The 14,506-nt window shown below is 46.1% G+C and overlaps 1 protein-coding gene across 1 annotated transcript in view; it reads right to left on the reverse strand.

Moving 5' to 3' along the window:
* Window positions 1–306: 306 nt before the first annotated feature.
* The window catches only part of PDE9A (phosphodiesterase 9A), a 43,593-nt gene continuing 29,393 nt past the window's right edge, over window positions 307–14,506 (reverse strand). The window contains 9 exon segments of the mRNA XM_075189677.1: window positions 307–1,797; window positions 5,487–5,582; window positions 10,420–10,548; window positions 11,537–11,641; window positions 11,960–12,073; window positions 12,587–12,743; window positions 13,869–13,936; window positions 13,938–13,952; window positions 14,235–14,339. Of these exon segments, the coding sequence (XP_075045778.1) occupies window positions 1,738–1,797; window positions 5,487–5,582; window positions 10,420–10,548; window positions 11,537–11,641; window positions 11,960–12,073; window positions 12,587–12,743; window positions 13,869–13,936; window positions 13,938–13,952; window positions 14,235–14,339 (849 nt within the window). The 3' untranslated portion in view covers window positions 307–1,737.

Genomic DNA, 14,506 nt, shown 5'->3' on the forward strand with positions numbered 1-14,506 from the left:
TGTGTATTTGTACAAATATATATATATATAATTTTATTTTCATATGAATTGCTTCCCAGAGCTTTGACAAAATTATGAGACTTAACTGAAGTTTTGACAGACTGCCCCCTTACAGCACCAACAGGCATAGTACCCCCATGGGTCTACTAGTTGGGGGAGGAGGGTTCTGTAAAAAACAAACCTTTATAATATAAAACTATAGATCCACACATTATATACAGACTTGTGAAAGAGAGAGTACTCTTTCATATCTGTGTTTTTCAGATCTAAAATGTGATATATATGATGTCAAATAAACCATAACCATTTTCTTTTCCATTATTTATTCAAGAAAAAATAGGCAGGCATGCAGGCACGTGTGATAAAAGTAAGTACACCCCATGATTGTCATTTGTAGAACCACCTTTTAGCAGCAATAACTTGAACTGTTTTCTGTATGAGTTTGATGAACTTAGTCTCGCCCCTACGGCTTCAGCTCATTGATATTTGATATTGGTTTATGTACAGCTCTCGTATGGCCCCAGCATCTCTGAGGGTTTGTGGTCTGGACTCTCAGTTGATCATTCCAAAACCTGGATTCTTTTTAGCCGTTCAGTTGTAGATTTGCTGCTTTGGATAATTTATTATCCTGTTGCACAATCTGATTTCAGCCAAGTTGCGTATGGCGGACAGATATCCTCACATTTTCCTCTAGAATCCGCTGTTTTCCGGGGTGGACTTGTTGTCTGTAAGCCTACAGCTCCACGCTGATGCGCTGTGCTTGGTTTTAGACAACCATGGCATTGTGTAGAACAGTTTGCCAAGTGTCTGGTTATTGGGTCCTGTAGTGGGGTTACAATCAGGAAGTATGACGTGTAGAAAAATCCCTTCCCAAAAATCAAAACTGTTTCACATATTTTCCTTTATGCAAAGTTCCTGTTTCTAACTTGTTGGCAGCTATAAAGTTAGTAACAACATTAATATATGATTGACTGAAAAGTAATCTACTTCAGCCCGCATGTTTCAATCTGGTTTGAAAAGATAATGGTCTGAGCTTTGATATTTGCCAGCCTTCCTTATTAATTGTTGCACAACAGGCATTTAGGGCTAATGATATGGTCCATATTGACTTAACTTGTCCTAAGTGCATAATAGTGACATTAACTATTTGGTGATGCTACTAGATAATCATACTACATTTAAAATACAATACTAGGTTATATTTGTGTTGACTAACCAACACATGAAACAAGAACAGTTCATTATCGCCCTCCTAATAACAAAAATTAGATGTCTAAAATTATTTTTGTAGTTTGGATGTATGAAAATGTGACTAATGTGTGAATATATGAATAAAATGTAGTTTGTAGGAGATGGATAGTTGCATTTTTGGTCCGTAAATGTAATGATCTTTCAGCTACGAGGGGCTGCCAGGAACTGTTGTTGTAACCTGGTGGCTGAGTACTGAATGGTCTAATCCTTATTTAATGACTCCCAACGTATTCCCCAAAACACTGAGTCCAAGAAACCGAGAATCGGCCGCCTGCTGTTTTTAAAGGCACACAACTGGCAAGAAAGAGGAGGTTGTGAATGCAACATCAATTACGTGCTTAAATAAATAACATGAGCGCCAATACATGCAGGACTGCTGGAAAGGTCATAACAAAGTGATATTAATCATCGGCCCATTCCTACTGATCCCAGCGGGGGCTCTGGGCTGTGCCAGGCAGGTTTACACTCTGTATTATACATGCAGATCTACGCGGTCTCTGCATGCCGCCGGCCTTTGCCCAGAATCTCCGTCTTTCTTTGCTGGACCTGCAGAGAGAAAACAACATTTTTGTTTGTGTACAGATAACAGTTTCTTATCGATTCTGGGCGAGGAAACTTTCATTGTCCATTACATAAGTGCACATTATGATGCAAAGCCGAGCACTAAGGGCATATTTAATAAAGCACGATAGTGCTTTTAACGGATAATTAAGGTCCCACAGTGTCCTCTGCAAATTTATTAAGGGGGCATCGCAGCAGATATCATGGATATCTGCTGCTTTGCATTCCTCTTCGTTTTTGGGAGCAGTCACCATACAACAGAATGGTGACTGCTCCTGGCCGCAATCTAACAAGTCCCGAAAAAACATTTTTTTCGGGAACTTGTCATGTTAATGTACCAGCTGAGGCTGGCGTACATCATCCGAATTGAGGAAATCTAATGCTGTCAGCTCTGCTCCGGAGAGCAGAGCTGAACAGCGCATGTGTGGAGGGATCACATGATCCCTCCCTGTCACTCAGCGCTCTCTCTCTGCAACTATCGTTGCAGAGACAGAGAGGGGATCTGTGTGCGCATGTCCAGTTCTTGGAACTGGACATGCGCAATTGAAGAGTAAAGAGAAGACCCGGAGACAGCGCTTCCAAAGAGGGGGGGTAAGTATGATTTTTTTTTTCCACAGAAACAGCAGATTATCGGGACTGCTGTTTCTGTACTCCGGTTTTGATAAATTTGAGAAATGATTCAATACTTATCCGTCCGATAAGGATTGATAACCATTTCTCTATTTCAACGATAAATGATAAATTTGCCCCTAAATCTTCAAAGTCCATTTAAAACTTATTTACCATGAAGATACTTTTAACGTCTACACTGCCCTCTACTGGTTTAATGACACAGGTGCTCCTATAGCTGTTTTCTAGTTCTACTGAAAGATTGATCATGAATGCATCTTGTGTATCTAGTCTGATAAAATGTGTTTCCTTGATTGATGCAATATACACAGATGAGTCAGAGCATTAAAACCACTGACAAGTGAATAACATTGATTATCGTGTTACAATGGCACCTGTCAAGGGGTGGGATGTATTGGGCAGCAAGTGAACAGTTCATGAACTTGATGTGTTGGAAGCAGGAAAAATGGGCAGTGTAAGGATCTGAGCGACTATGACAAGGGCCAAATTGTGATGGCTAGACGACTACCAAAAGTGATCCAAGGAAGGGCTGGTGAACCGGCGACAGGGGCGTATGGAGAGTGAAGGTTAGCCTGTCTGGTCCAATCGCGCAGAAGAACTATTGTAGCACAAATTGCTGAAAAAGTTAATGCTGTCTATGACAGAAAGGTGTCGGCACACACAGAGCATCGCAGCTTGCTGCGTAGTCATAGACCAGTCGGAGTGCCGATGCTGACCCCTTTCTCCGCCAAGAGTCTACAATGGGCACCTGAGCGCCAGAACTGGACCATGGAGCAATGGAAGAAGGTGGCCTGGTCTAATGTTTTATTTTACATCCTGTGAAGTGCTGGGTGCGTGTGCGTCATTTACAAGTGGAAGATATGGCACCAGGATGCACTACAGGAAGAAGGCAGCCGGCGGAGGCCGTGTGATGCTCTGGGCAATGTCCTGCTGGGAAACATGGGTCCTGGCATTCATGTAGATGTTACTTTGAAACATACCACCTTCTTAAATGTTGTTGCAGACCAAGTACACCCCTTCATGGCAACTGTATTCCCTGATGGCAGTGGCCTCTTTCAGCAGGATAATGCACTCTGCCACACTGCAAAAATTGTTCAGGGAATGGTTTGAGGAACATGACAAAGAGTTCAAGGTGTTGACTTGGCCTCCAAATTTCTCAGATCTTAATCTGATCAAGCACCTCTGTGATTTGCTGAAAAAAAAAGTCCGAGCCATGGAGGACCCACCTCACAACTTACAGGACTTAAAGGATCTGCTGCTATCGTCTAGGTGCCAGATACCACAGGACACCTTCAGAGGTCTTGTGGAGTCCATGCCTCGACTGGTCAGAGCTGTTTTGGTAGCACGAGGGGGATATACACAATATTAGGCTGGTGGCTTTAATGTTGTTGACCGCAGTATTTATAATCCATTCCATTGACTCAGCGGATGTCAATCCCAGTCTTCCCTCATACAGAGCAACCAGTATGAGGGGCTAAACAGCATGTGCTTGTTCATGTTGATCTGCAGTCCTGTATAAAAAGGTACATCCCCATTTTACATTGGGGTTCCTAGAAGATGGGTAGAGTTTTTACTAGTTCCCAATGGAAATCTTCGGCTATGTAATGTTGGCTATTTCTGAAATACTCAGTCTGTATTGCTGCAGTTTTAATTATGCCAGCATGCTACTGGTATGGCCGGCAGGGCAACACTAGGTCCAAAACAAGTAGATAATATTAGCATCACAAGGGGCTGTTGGTCGCAAAAATAGGTTTTTTTATATTTGTGTAAAATCTGTTTCTAGTCTATATTGGGGGACAGCGGGAACATTGGGGTAGGGGAATAGGTGTGTGGGCACTTTAAGAAACTTTATTGCCTGACCTTCGCTGTTCACCCTCCTCTCCTGTTAGGCCTCAGTTTGTTTAACCAACTTCCACAGAAAAGGAGATAATAGAGAGAGAATTGGAGAGATAAGAAAATAACATCCTCTCAAACTAAAAAAACAATTTTTTCTCCCGCATCCATTGGAGGATGTCCCAAAGCTGCCATCACGGGTAGAAACACTCAGAAGCAACAATGCAAATAACCCTTTCTCCCAAAACTGACATCCCTGGATGCAAACACAGGAAAACTATAACCGTGTAATAGTGTAAACAGAGGATCAGGTGGCTGCCCAACCCAGCTGCTCAGTCGGAGTGCCGTGCCGCCCAGGAAGCCCTCGCCAGTCTCGAGTGAGCACAGCCCCACCGTAAGCCTGAGGAATTACAGCTGTAATCAACTGAGCAATAGTCGCCTTAGAGGCTGGCCAGCCGCTCTCTGCGCATCATAGAGGACCAAAACCTCTTCCTCAAGACCAACATTTGATCAGGGCAGGAATGATCATATCCTAATCTATGTGGAACCGGGACAACACTTGAGGAAGGGGGGCTTTGTCCAAAGAACCAACCTATCCACGAAAAACAAGAGGAGATATGAAGGACAAACCAGTAAGCTCTGAAACTCTTCTACCTGTAGAAATGGTCAAAAAGAAGACCGTCTTCCACGTATGGAAATTTTCAAGTCCACTGTGCCCAGAGGGAGGAATTTTGCAAGTTGATGGATAGATGGGGCCCCCAGGTGTTGTGTTGCTGCCCTGCAGCAAAAGATTCGCACTGACTAGAGTGCGGAACACCCCTCCAAGTTTCAGCACATTTATCGGATTCCTCCAAAGACCTGAAAACAGGCGTGAAGGTAAACAGGACTTCATTCTGTTATTGGTAGGAAATTTATAGTGTTCTGTTTTTTCTTTCTAGTTTAGGTTTTTGTTTTTTTCCCAATTGAGTGCAGTTCCTCCTTCTAGCCTCCAGAGGGCCCTATTCCATTTGCTGTAGTTAAAAAGTATTTGTACAAGGAGTGGAGCATACTGGAGACCACAGTAGAAATGGTGGCACATGCAGACTATGCAGTAAAAAACAAAACATTTTACTAGTTATGGGGCACTCTGTCTTTAATTAGTGGAATTCGCTCTCTAGTGGATGTGGTTATGAAAGGCTTTCAGTACATGACCATTTATTTATATAACTCACTTCTGCCATTGCTTCCTCCAGTTGCATGAGTTCCTCATAATGATCTCTTGCCTCCCGCAGGGGCAACACCATCACCTCCTCTATCTGTGGGAAGAGCTAGGACAGAGGTCAAATTCAAGCTTAGTAGCTTAGTGGGGTTGTGTATAGGAAATTACAGCATCGTTATATAGTACCCAACCCTAGAATTCTGTAAACTCTAACAGTACATATTGTGACGAGCTCATTGCCAACAGAGGGGTAAGAGAGACTGCTTGAAACGGAGACTTAAAGAAATTGCGGCAGCTAGAGATCCCGGCACAGTCCGATGACGTCACATTGAAGGGACACACTGTCATGCGTGCTTTTAAGGTAATTTTAAGGAGGCGATGGTTGTAGAATGTACAAGGCTTTGTAAAGAACCTTGTACAGTTGTTGCCTCCTTTAAATTACTACCTTAACAGCTCATATGACAGTGTGTCCCTTCAATGTGATGTCATCGGACTGTGCCGGGATCGCCAGTGGTCGCAATTTCTTTAAGTCTCCCTTTCAAGCAGTCTCTTACCACTCTGTTGGCAACGAGCTCTTCGGCCTCATCATGTCGGGGTATGTACTGTTGGTGTTTACAGCTTCGTTCTGTTGACTACCACCGCGAATACTAGACACTAAGACTACTGCTGGCAAATAGAGACCAACTGTTCTGGTTTTCCCACTTCACTTTAGTGATGCAATCTCAGGATTGACCTGTGTTTATCCTAAGCATGTGTCCTGGTTTCCCCTACACCAGGCCTGTCCAACCTGCGGCCCTCCAGATGTTGTGAAACTACAAGTTCCAGCTATCAACAGATTGTCTACTGGCAAAGCATGCTGGGGCTTGTAGTTTCACAATACCTGGAGGGCCGCAGGTTGGACAGGCCTGCCCTACACCTTGCTCCAAGCACGGCCACCATCAAGGGGGGTACAGCTGTAAGGGACCTAGACGGACGCGTCCGTCTGGGCCCCTTGGTCGTACAGACCACGTTCCTGTCCCTCTCGATGCTACATCACTTCAAGAACAAGGATAATTGGGTATTTTTGTACAATAAGCAGAGCATTTTTAGCAGAGCATTTTCCGTGACGGGGAGGGGGAGCGAAGCATTTTCTGTGACTGGGAGGGGAAGTGGAGCATTTTCTGTGACGGGGAGGGGGAGCTTTTTCTGTGATGGGGAGGAAGTGGAGCATTGTCTGTGATGGGGAGGGGGAGCTTTTTCTGTGACGGGGAGGGGGGCTTTTTCTGTGACTGGGAGGGGGGCTTTTTCTGTGATGGGGAGGGAGGGGAGCATTTTCTGTGATGGTGAAAAAGCGGAGCATTTTCTGTGACCGAGGGGAGGAAGCGGAGCATTTTCTGTGATGGGGAGGGGGAGCTTTTTCTGTGATGGGGAGGGGGAGCTTTTTCTGTGACTGGGAGGGGGGCTTTTTCTGTGATAGGGAGGGGGAGCTTTTTCTGTGACTGGGAGGGGGGCTTTTTCTGTGATGGGGAGGGAGGGGAGCATTTTCTGTGATGGTGAAAAAGCGGAGCATTTTCTATGATTGAGGGGAGGAAGCGGAGCTTTTTCTGTGACTGGGAGGGGAGGAAGTGGAGCATTTTCTGTGACGAGGAGGGGGAGCAGAGCATTTTCTGTGATGGGGAGGAAGTGGAGCATTGTCTGTGATGGGGAGGGGGAGCTTTTTCTGTGATGGGGAGGGGGAGCTTTTTCTGTGATGGGGAGTGGAGGAAGTAGAGCAGTTCCTGTGATGGTAAGATGAAGTGGAGCATTTTCTGTGACGGATGGGGGGATGGATAATTTTCTGTGATGGAGCAAAGCAATTTCTGTGACTGGAAGGGGAGGAAGCGGAACATTTTCTGTGACTGGGAGGGGAAGTGGAGCATTTTCTGTGACTGGGAGGGGAAGTGGAACATTTTCTGTGACTGGGAGGGGAAGTGGAGCATTTTCTGTGACTGGGAGGGGAAGTGGAACATTTTCTGTGACTGGGAGGGGAAGTGGAACATTTTCTGTGATGGGCAAGGGAGCAAGCGGAGCATTTTCTGTGATGGGCAGGGGAGCAAGCGGAGCATTTTCTGTGATGGGGAGGGGAGCAAGCGGAGCATTTTCTGTGATGGGGAGGGGAGCAAGCGGAGCATTTTCTGTGATGGGGAGGGGAGCAAGCGGAGCATTTTCTGTGATGGGGAGGAAGCGGAGCATTTTCTGTGATGGGGAGGAAGCGGAGCATTTTCTGTGACTGGGATGGGAAGCGGAGCATTTTCTGTGACTGGGAGGGGAGGAAGTGGAGCATTTTCTGTGACGGATGGGGGGATGGATAATTTTCTGTGATGGAGCAAAGCAATTTCTGTGACTGGAAAGGGAGGAAGCGGAGCATTTTCTGTGACTGGAAGAGGAGGAAGCGGAACATTTTCTGTGACTGGGAGGGGAAGTGGAGCATTTTCTGTGACGGGGAGGGGGAGTTTTTTCTGTGATGGGGAGGAAGTGGAACATTGTCTGTGACTGGGAGGGGAGCTTTTTCTGTGACTGGGAGGGGAGGAAGTGGAGCATTTTCTGTGATGGGGAGGGGAGGAAGTGGAGCATTTTCTGTGACGAGGAGGGGGAGCAGAGCATTTTCTGTGATGGGGGGGGAGCTTTTTCTGTGATGGGGAGGGGGGCTTTTTCTGTGATGGGGAGGAAGCGGAGCATTTTCTGTGACGGGGAGGGGGAGCTTTTTCTGTGACGGATGCGAAGCGGAGCATTTTCTGTGACTGGAGGAAGTGGAGCAATTTCTGTGACTGGGAGGAAGCGGAACATTTTCTGTGATGGATGGGGGGGATGGATAACTTTCTGTGATGGAGCAAAGCAATTTCTGTGACTGGAAGGGGAGGAAGCGGAACATTTTCTGTGACTGGGAGGGGAAGTGGAGCATTTTCTGTGACGGGGAGGGGGAGCTTTTTCTGTGATGGGGAGGAAGCGGAGCATTTTCTGTGACTGGGAGGGGAGGAAGTGGAGCATTTTCTGTGACGGATGGGGGGATGGATAATTTTCTGTGATGGAGCAAAGCAATTTCTGTGACTGGAAAGGGAGGAAGCGGAGCATTTTCTGTGACGAGGAGGAAGCGGAGCATTTTCTGTGATGGGCAAGGGAGCAAGCGGAGCATTTTCTGTGACTGGGATGGGAAGCGGAGCATTTTCTGTGACTGGGAGGGGAGGAAGTGGAGCATTTTCTGTGACGAGGAGGAAGCGGAGCATTTTCTGTGATGGGCAAGGGAGCAAGCGGAGCATTTTCTGTGACGGGGAGGGGAAGCGGAGCATTTTCTGTGATGGGGAGGAAGCGGAGCATTTTCTGTGACTGGGATGGGAAGCGGAGCATTTTCTGTGACTGGGAGGGGAGGAAGTGGAGCATTTTCTGTGGGGGATGGATAATTTTCTGTGATGGAGCAAAGCAATTTCTGTGACTGGAAAGGGAGGAAGCGGAGCATTTTCTGTGACTGGAAGGGGAGGAAGCGGAGCATTTTCTGTGATGGTGAAAAAGCGGAGCATTTTCTGTGACCGAGGGGAGGAAGCGGAGCATTTTCTGTGATGGGGAGGAAGCGGAGCATTTTCTGTGATGGGGAGGAAGCGGAGCATTTTCTGTGATGGGGAGGGGGAGCTTTTTCTGTGATGGGGAGGGGGAGCTTTTTCTGTGACTGGGAGGGGGGCTTTTTCTGTGATGGGGAGGGAGGGGAGCATTTTCTGTGATGGGGAGGGAGGGGAGCATTTTCTGTGATGGGGAGGGAGGGGAGCATTTTCTGTGATGGTGAAAAAGCGGAGCATTTTCTATGATTGAGGGGAGGAAGCGGAGCTTTTTCTGTGACGAGGAGGGGGAGCAGAGCATTTTCTGTGATGGGGAGGAAGTGGAGCATTGTCTGTGATGGGGAGGGGGAGCTTTTTCTGTGATGGGGAGGGGGAGCTTTTTCTGTGATGGGGAGTGGAGGAAGTAGAGCAGTTCCTGTGATGGTAAGATGAAGCGGAGCATTTTCTGTGACGGATGGGGGGATGGATAATTTTCTGTGATGGAGCAAAGCAATTTCTGTGACTGGAAGGGGAGGAAGCGGAGCATTTTCTGTGACTGGAAGGGGAGGAAGCGGAACATTTTCTGTGACTGGGAGGGGAAGTGGAGCATTTTCTGTGACTGGAAGGGGAGGAAGCGGAGCATTTTCTGTGACTGGAAGGGGAGGAAGCGGAACATTTTCTGTGACTGGGAGGGGAAGTGGAGCATTTTCTGTGACTGGGAGGGGGAGCTTTTTCTGTGATGGGGAGGGGGGGAAGCGGAGCATTTTCTGTGATGGGGAGGGGAGGAAGTGGAGCATTTTCTGTGATGGGGAGGAAGTGGCGCATTTTCTGTGACGAGGAGGGGGAGCAGAGCATTTTCTGTGATGGGGAGGAAGTGGAGCATTGTCTGTAGACTGGGAGGGGGAGCTTTTTCTGTGATGGGGAGGGGGTTGCTGTGATGGGGGAGGGAGTAGAGCATTTTCTGTGATGGTGAAAAAGCGGAGCATTTTCTGTGACTGAGGGGAAGTGGAGCATTTTCTATGATTGAGGGGAGGAAGTGGAGCATTTTCTGTGATGGGCAGTGGAGGGAGTGGAGCATTTTCTGTGATGGGCAGTGGAGGGAGTGGAGCATTGTCTGTGATGGGGAGGAAGTGGAGCATTTTCTGTGACTGAGGGGAAGTGGAGCATTTTCTGTGACTGGGAGGGGAGGAAGCGGAGCATTTTCTGTGACTGGAAGGGGAGACTCTCTCGAAGTCTATATTTACTACATGTCGCCATAACAACTGTCGGAATTTTAGTGTCTAAAACGATGTGGTTGGAATTCTCCTCTTCGAAAAGTCGTGCTCCCCGTCCATTTAGTCCTCTCCCCAGCCCCACCTTCCCCTGGGGAGCTGTAACTATTAAGGGATGAGGCTCTCTTACCTTCATGATGGACTCAAACATTGGGATTAGGACAAACTTGATGAATCCAATCTGGGCTTTGGGTTTTGTGACTTTGTCGCGGTCCATAAAGGGGGTGACTGGGAGACCCTCCGATTTCTCCCGATCACTCTGTGAAATAAAACATTAGCAGTTACTGACCACAGAGATCTAGTACTAAGTAATATCTATGACTCCAGGCTCTTCTGTCACTGTGACTTGTGATCCTGGGAGGGGGCATGCAACCATTAGTATTACAACTGAACCTGGTGACCATGTCTGCATGCCTTTTATGCAAATATCTAATCAGCCAATCATGTGGCAGCATCTCACTGTATAAATGACCACTGAGTATATACTATGTCTGTTTTTATGGCTGTATATATAAAAGTGCAGGGGGCATTCTTGGTATAGATATTCCACCCCAGATCTGTCTTTTCTCCAACCCACTGCCCCTGCGGTGGCATCTCAGCAGAAGTCACACTGTATGTCCCCTATACAAGTCCAGCTGTACTGGGAAGCGATAGTGACCATTATAGAGGATGACCTGGTCTTCCCACAGTACGCAGAGAGCAGCAAGATCCGTGGTCTGCATTGTACGGCCAGCGGAGGTTTGGTATATTGGCAATCTAATGTAATGCAATCTAATCTCCTTGTATAGTATTTATTATATAGAATTATTTCTACTGCCCTAAATTGATAACTAGATTCCTCTCTGTATTGTTTAACCGCCACTATATTGCCCTCTGTATTGTGTAGAGGTCACTAGATTAGGTTGTGCCGTACAAGTAACATGACATTACAGCCCCATCTGCCCAGTATTTTTTTTTTTTTTTTTTTCTCCTTATATTCATTGGCTGTGTAAAACACGTACATTGTTTGACTGGACACAGTATGTGGATACTTCTGGGCACCGTGTATATGTCGGCACTGTACATAGGGGACAAACCATTCTGTACTACCAACATCCAACATGACCCCTCCCATCAGGTACAAAATGTTTTGGTCTGCAATACTTTTAGTTTAATTTTTTCAATTAAGCCTGGCCCCTCACAGTAAAATAATCAGGTGGGTGTAAGTACTGCAGTCTGATCATGGAAGATGTCTCCAGCGTACAAACCTGCATGAAATACTCTTCGAGCAGACAGTCTAGCCATGGCTCGGCCACGTCTGTGGGACGAACTTCATTGGAGATATCACAGCATTTTATCAGCACCTGTTGCAGCTGAACGAGAGACGAGATTATAGACAAGATATTCTAGTCCTATTTCGTTGGAACGCTAACTCCGCTACACTCTCACTGGTCTCCTGGTCACTTTGCATCCTCTACAATATATCAAAACTGCTACTGCCTTAACTATCCTTATTTGTTCTGACAGACTAAGTCGGAATAGGTCTGTTACTCAGAAGTTGCTCACTGCATGCTGTCACATTTGTGTCTACTTTCAACCCACATCCCCAGTCCCTGACTTGGATCAATACATAAACTGTTCTCTGATCAGCAATGGATGAAGCGCCAGATTTACATTCCCTACATACTTACAGTCTCTACATGTTCCTCATTGGAGAAGGTAAAGTTGGAAATTATCACTTTAAAAGACTCCAAGATGTCACCGTGACGGGCCATGTCGGTTGCCAGAATCAGGTGAATTATCGACTGTTAGGAAGAGAATTTTTTTTTCAAAATTTTATTAGCCAAAATTGAGAACATCCCCAAAAAACTGGATAAATTGATACAAAGTAAATATGTTGCAGTGTCATTAAACAAATCTGTGCATTAGTTTAAATTGCTGCTGCCTATACTGTCATAAAGCTAAATTTTTAAAAAGTTTTTTTCTATATAGGCTACTAACCCAATAATTATCTGATCCAAATCGTTTGAATAATTTCTGGACTCATTCACAAATTAATTTGACAGGTGGCTGCTACCTACAATGGTCAGGTCTTGTACGATTTAGCGCTGGATTTTGTCAAACCTGTCCCCCCATTTATGTGACCAATTTGGAAAGTAATTCTGCCGCTCAGGCTGCTTGGACGTGGGGCCAGCTTGGTAATAAAACTAATCTGCTTTACTTCTAGTCTTCATCTTCGTTTACTATTACTTTACAACTCTAGTATTGGGAAATACAGTTGTGCACAAAGCCCCAGATCCTCTTCCAAGGTTGCGCACCTGTCTGATCTGTTTGAAGAGCTCGGGAGGAACGTTGGAGAAGATGTTGTTTTCCGGCTGCGCCAGGATTTGGAAGGCGACGGCGCAGTGATGGTTCTCCAGGGGAGACATGTCATTATACCGGATCGCAAGCTCCGTGTGGGCGTTAATCTGGTACCTGGAATGAAGATTAATGTATGAAGGATCAATCATCTGTTATTTATATACCTCCTGCCATGTCCAATTGAGCTGCAGCTTCATAAGTGTTTGTAATCCATAAGGAATATAGGCTCAATACATATAGATGATGGTGGACACACACTGGCTTCACTATACTACAACAATCACTTCTTGAGGTTCTGTTTTATCCTGACTTTCCTCTGTAACGTTGTTTAATAACATAGAGAGATGTCCACTACAGAGTGTACCTGGAGAGGACTATAAAGTGGTAGATATTACACATACTGATGCCCCTTCTCCACAGGGGGTCAGGAAAGTGACTGCGCTGACTAATAGCTTCCTATTGGTCGGCATAAAGCTATGCTGTGTGCGCAACACCAGTCTTTGTGCAAGCTCTGCGTGCAGCCTAGACAGTGGGTGGGTAACGCTCCCCCAGTCTTTGTGCAAGCTCTGCGTGCAGCCTAGACAGTGGGTGGGTAACGCTCCCCTACCCATGAACCAACCACACCAGGGCCTGAGAGTCCTCTGGAGGGCCCTTGGCATATATGAAATACACCAATGACAGGCAGCCTGATATACTGCAAGGGCCTCACATTACCAGCCCCAAAGCAGCCTTGGTACACACACATCACTCATCCCAAAATGCCCCTACTTGCTCCACAATAACCCTTAACGCCCTCAGACCTCCACTGGGGCATGTTGGCACAAAATCCCCCACCCACCCCCCTTTCATATCCGCTCTCCTCTACATGACTTTCCTCACCTTCACCACTTTTACCTACTGGCACCCACAGAGGAAGGAGGGATGGCACATGTGCTCTCAGAGGGGCGGCACAGAATGCACCAATGCAGGGAGGTTACGTAACACAACCAATCTGACTTATAAAGAGAATAAGTGAACAAAGACTATGGAGCAGCCGGCTGGGGGCCCCTGTGGCCCCACCACTGACACAGACCAGTGTTGTAACTCACACAGACTACAGTTATATCAGACTGATTTTATTCCACAGCAACTTAAGTGTTAATTGTTACATACAACTTTACAGCAGGATGGCCATAGGTCTCACTCTCCCATCCCCGATACCCTCATATGAGGATTACAGAATGGTACATTGGGACTTACGTGTTGTTAAAACCCGGATGGTCAAGATCATGACACACAGCAGCCGTCATAAGAACGCCCAACTCCAAGAGTGGCAAACCGCTCCTGAGTGCAGGGATGAAACAGAGGTGTGATCATTATGGCTGAAATGCGGTCATTCCTCCTTTAGCAGAATGTACTGTAAGACGTAGTTATAATAAGGAATGGAAGTCAGGTATTGCTCTATATACACTACACTTCCAGCCGTAACTGAGTCACAGCAATGCCCTGTCTATCCTCTAATAACAGTTCATGAAATATATATTAATATTTTACTGAGCAGAGGACCAGGTTACACAATAAAACTCTGGAAATGAGACATATTGGGCAGGTGACTGTCAGACAGACCTGCAGCTCGCACAGGTGAATCATCCCGTACATCATCTGGGTCACACAGAAGCAATGGCGGAAGTTATGGAACGGGTTGGTTCGGTAATTCTCCTGGATGCACAACTGAACAATCGTCAAAATGAAATCATTTAAATATACATCACATTTACAAATATGCTGCCTGGCTGTTTAATGAAATAATCAGATAGATCAATATGAACGTCACAAAGTGTTTTCAGCAAAGAATTCACAATCATCTTAATGCCCTTGGTGCAGTTTGGGGGGTACGA

The sequence above is a fragment of the Mixophyes fleayi genome, chromosome 11 (genome assembly GCF_038048845.1).
Source record: "Mixophyes fleayi isolate aMixFle1 chromosome 11, aMixFle1.hap1, whole genome shotgun sequence".
Lineage (NCBI taxonomy): Eukaryota > Metazoa > Chordata > Amphibia > Anura > Limnodynastidae > Mixophyes > Mixophyes fleayi.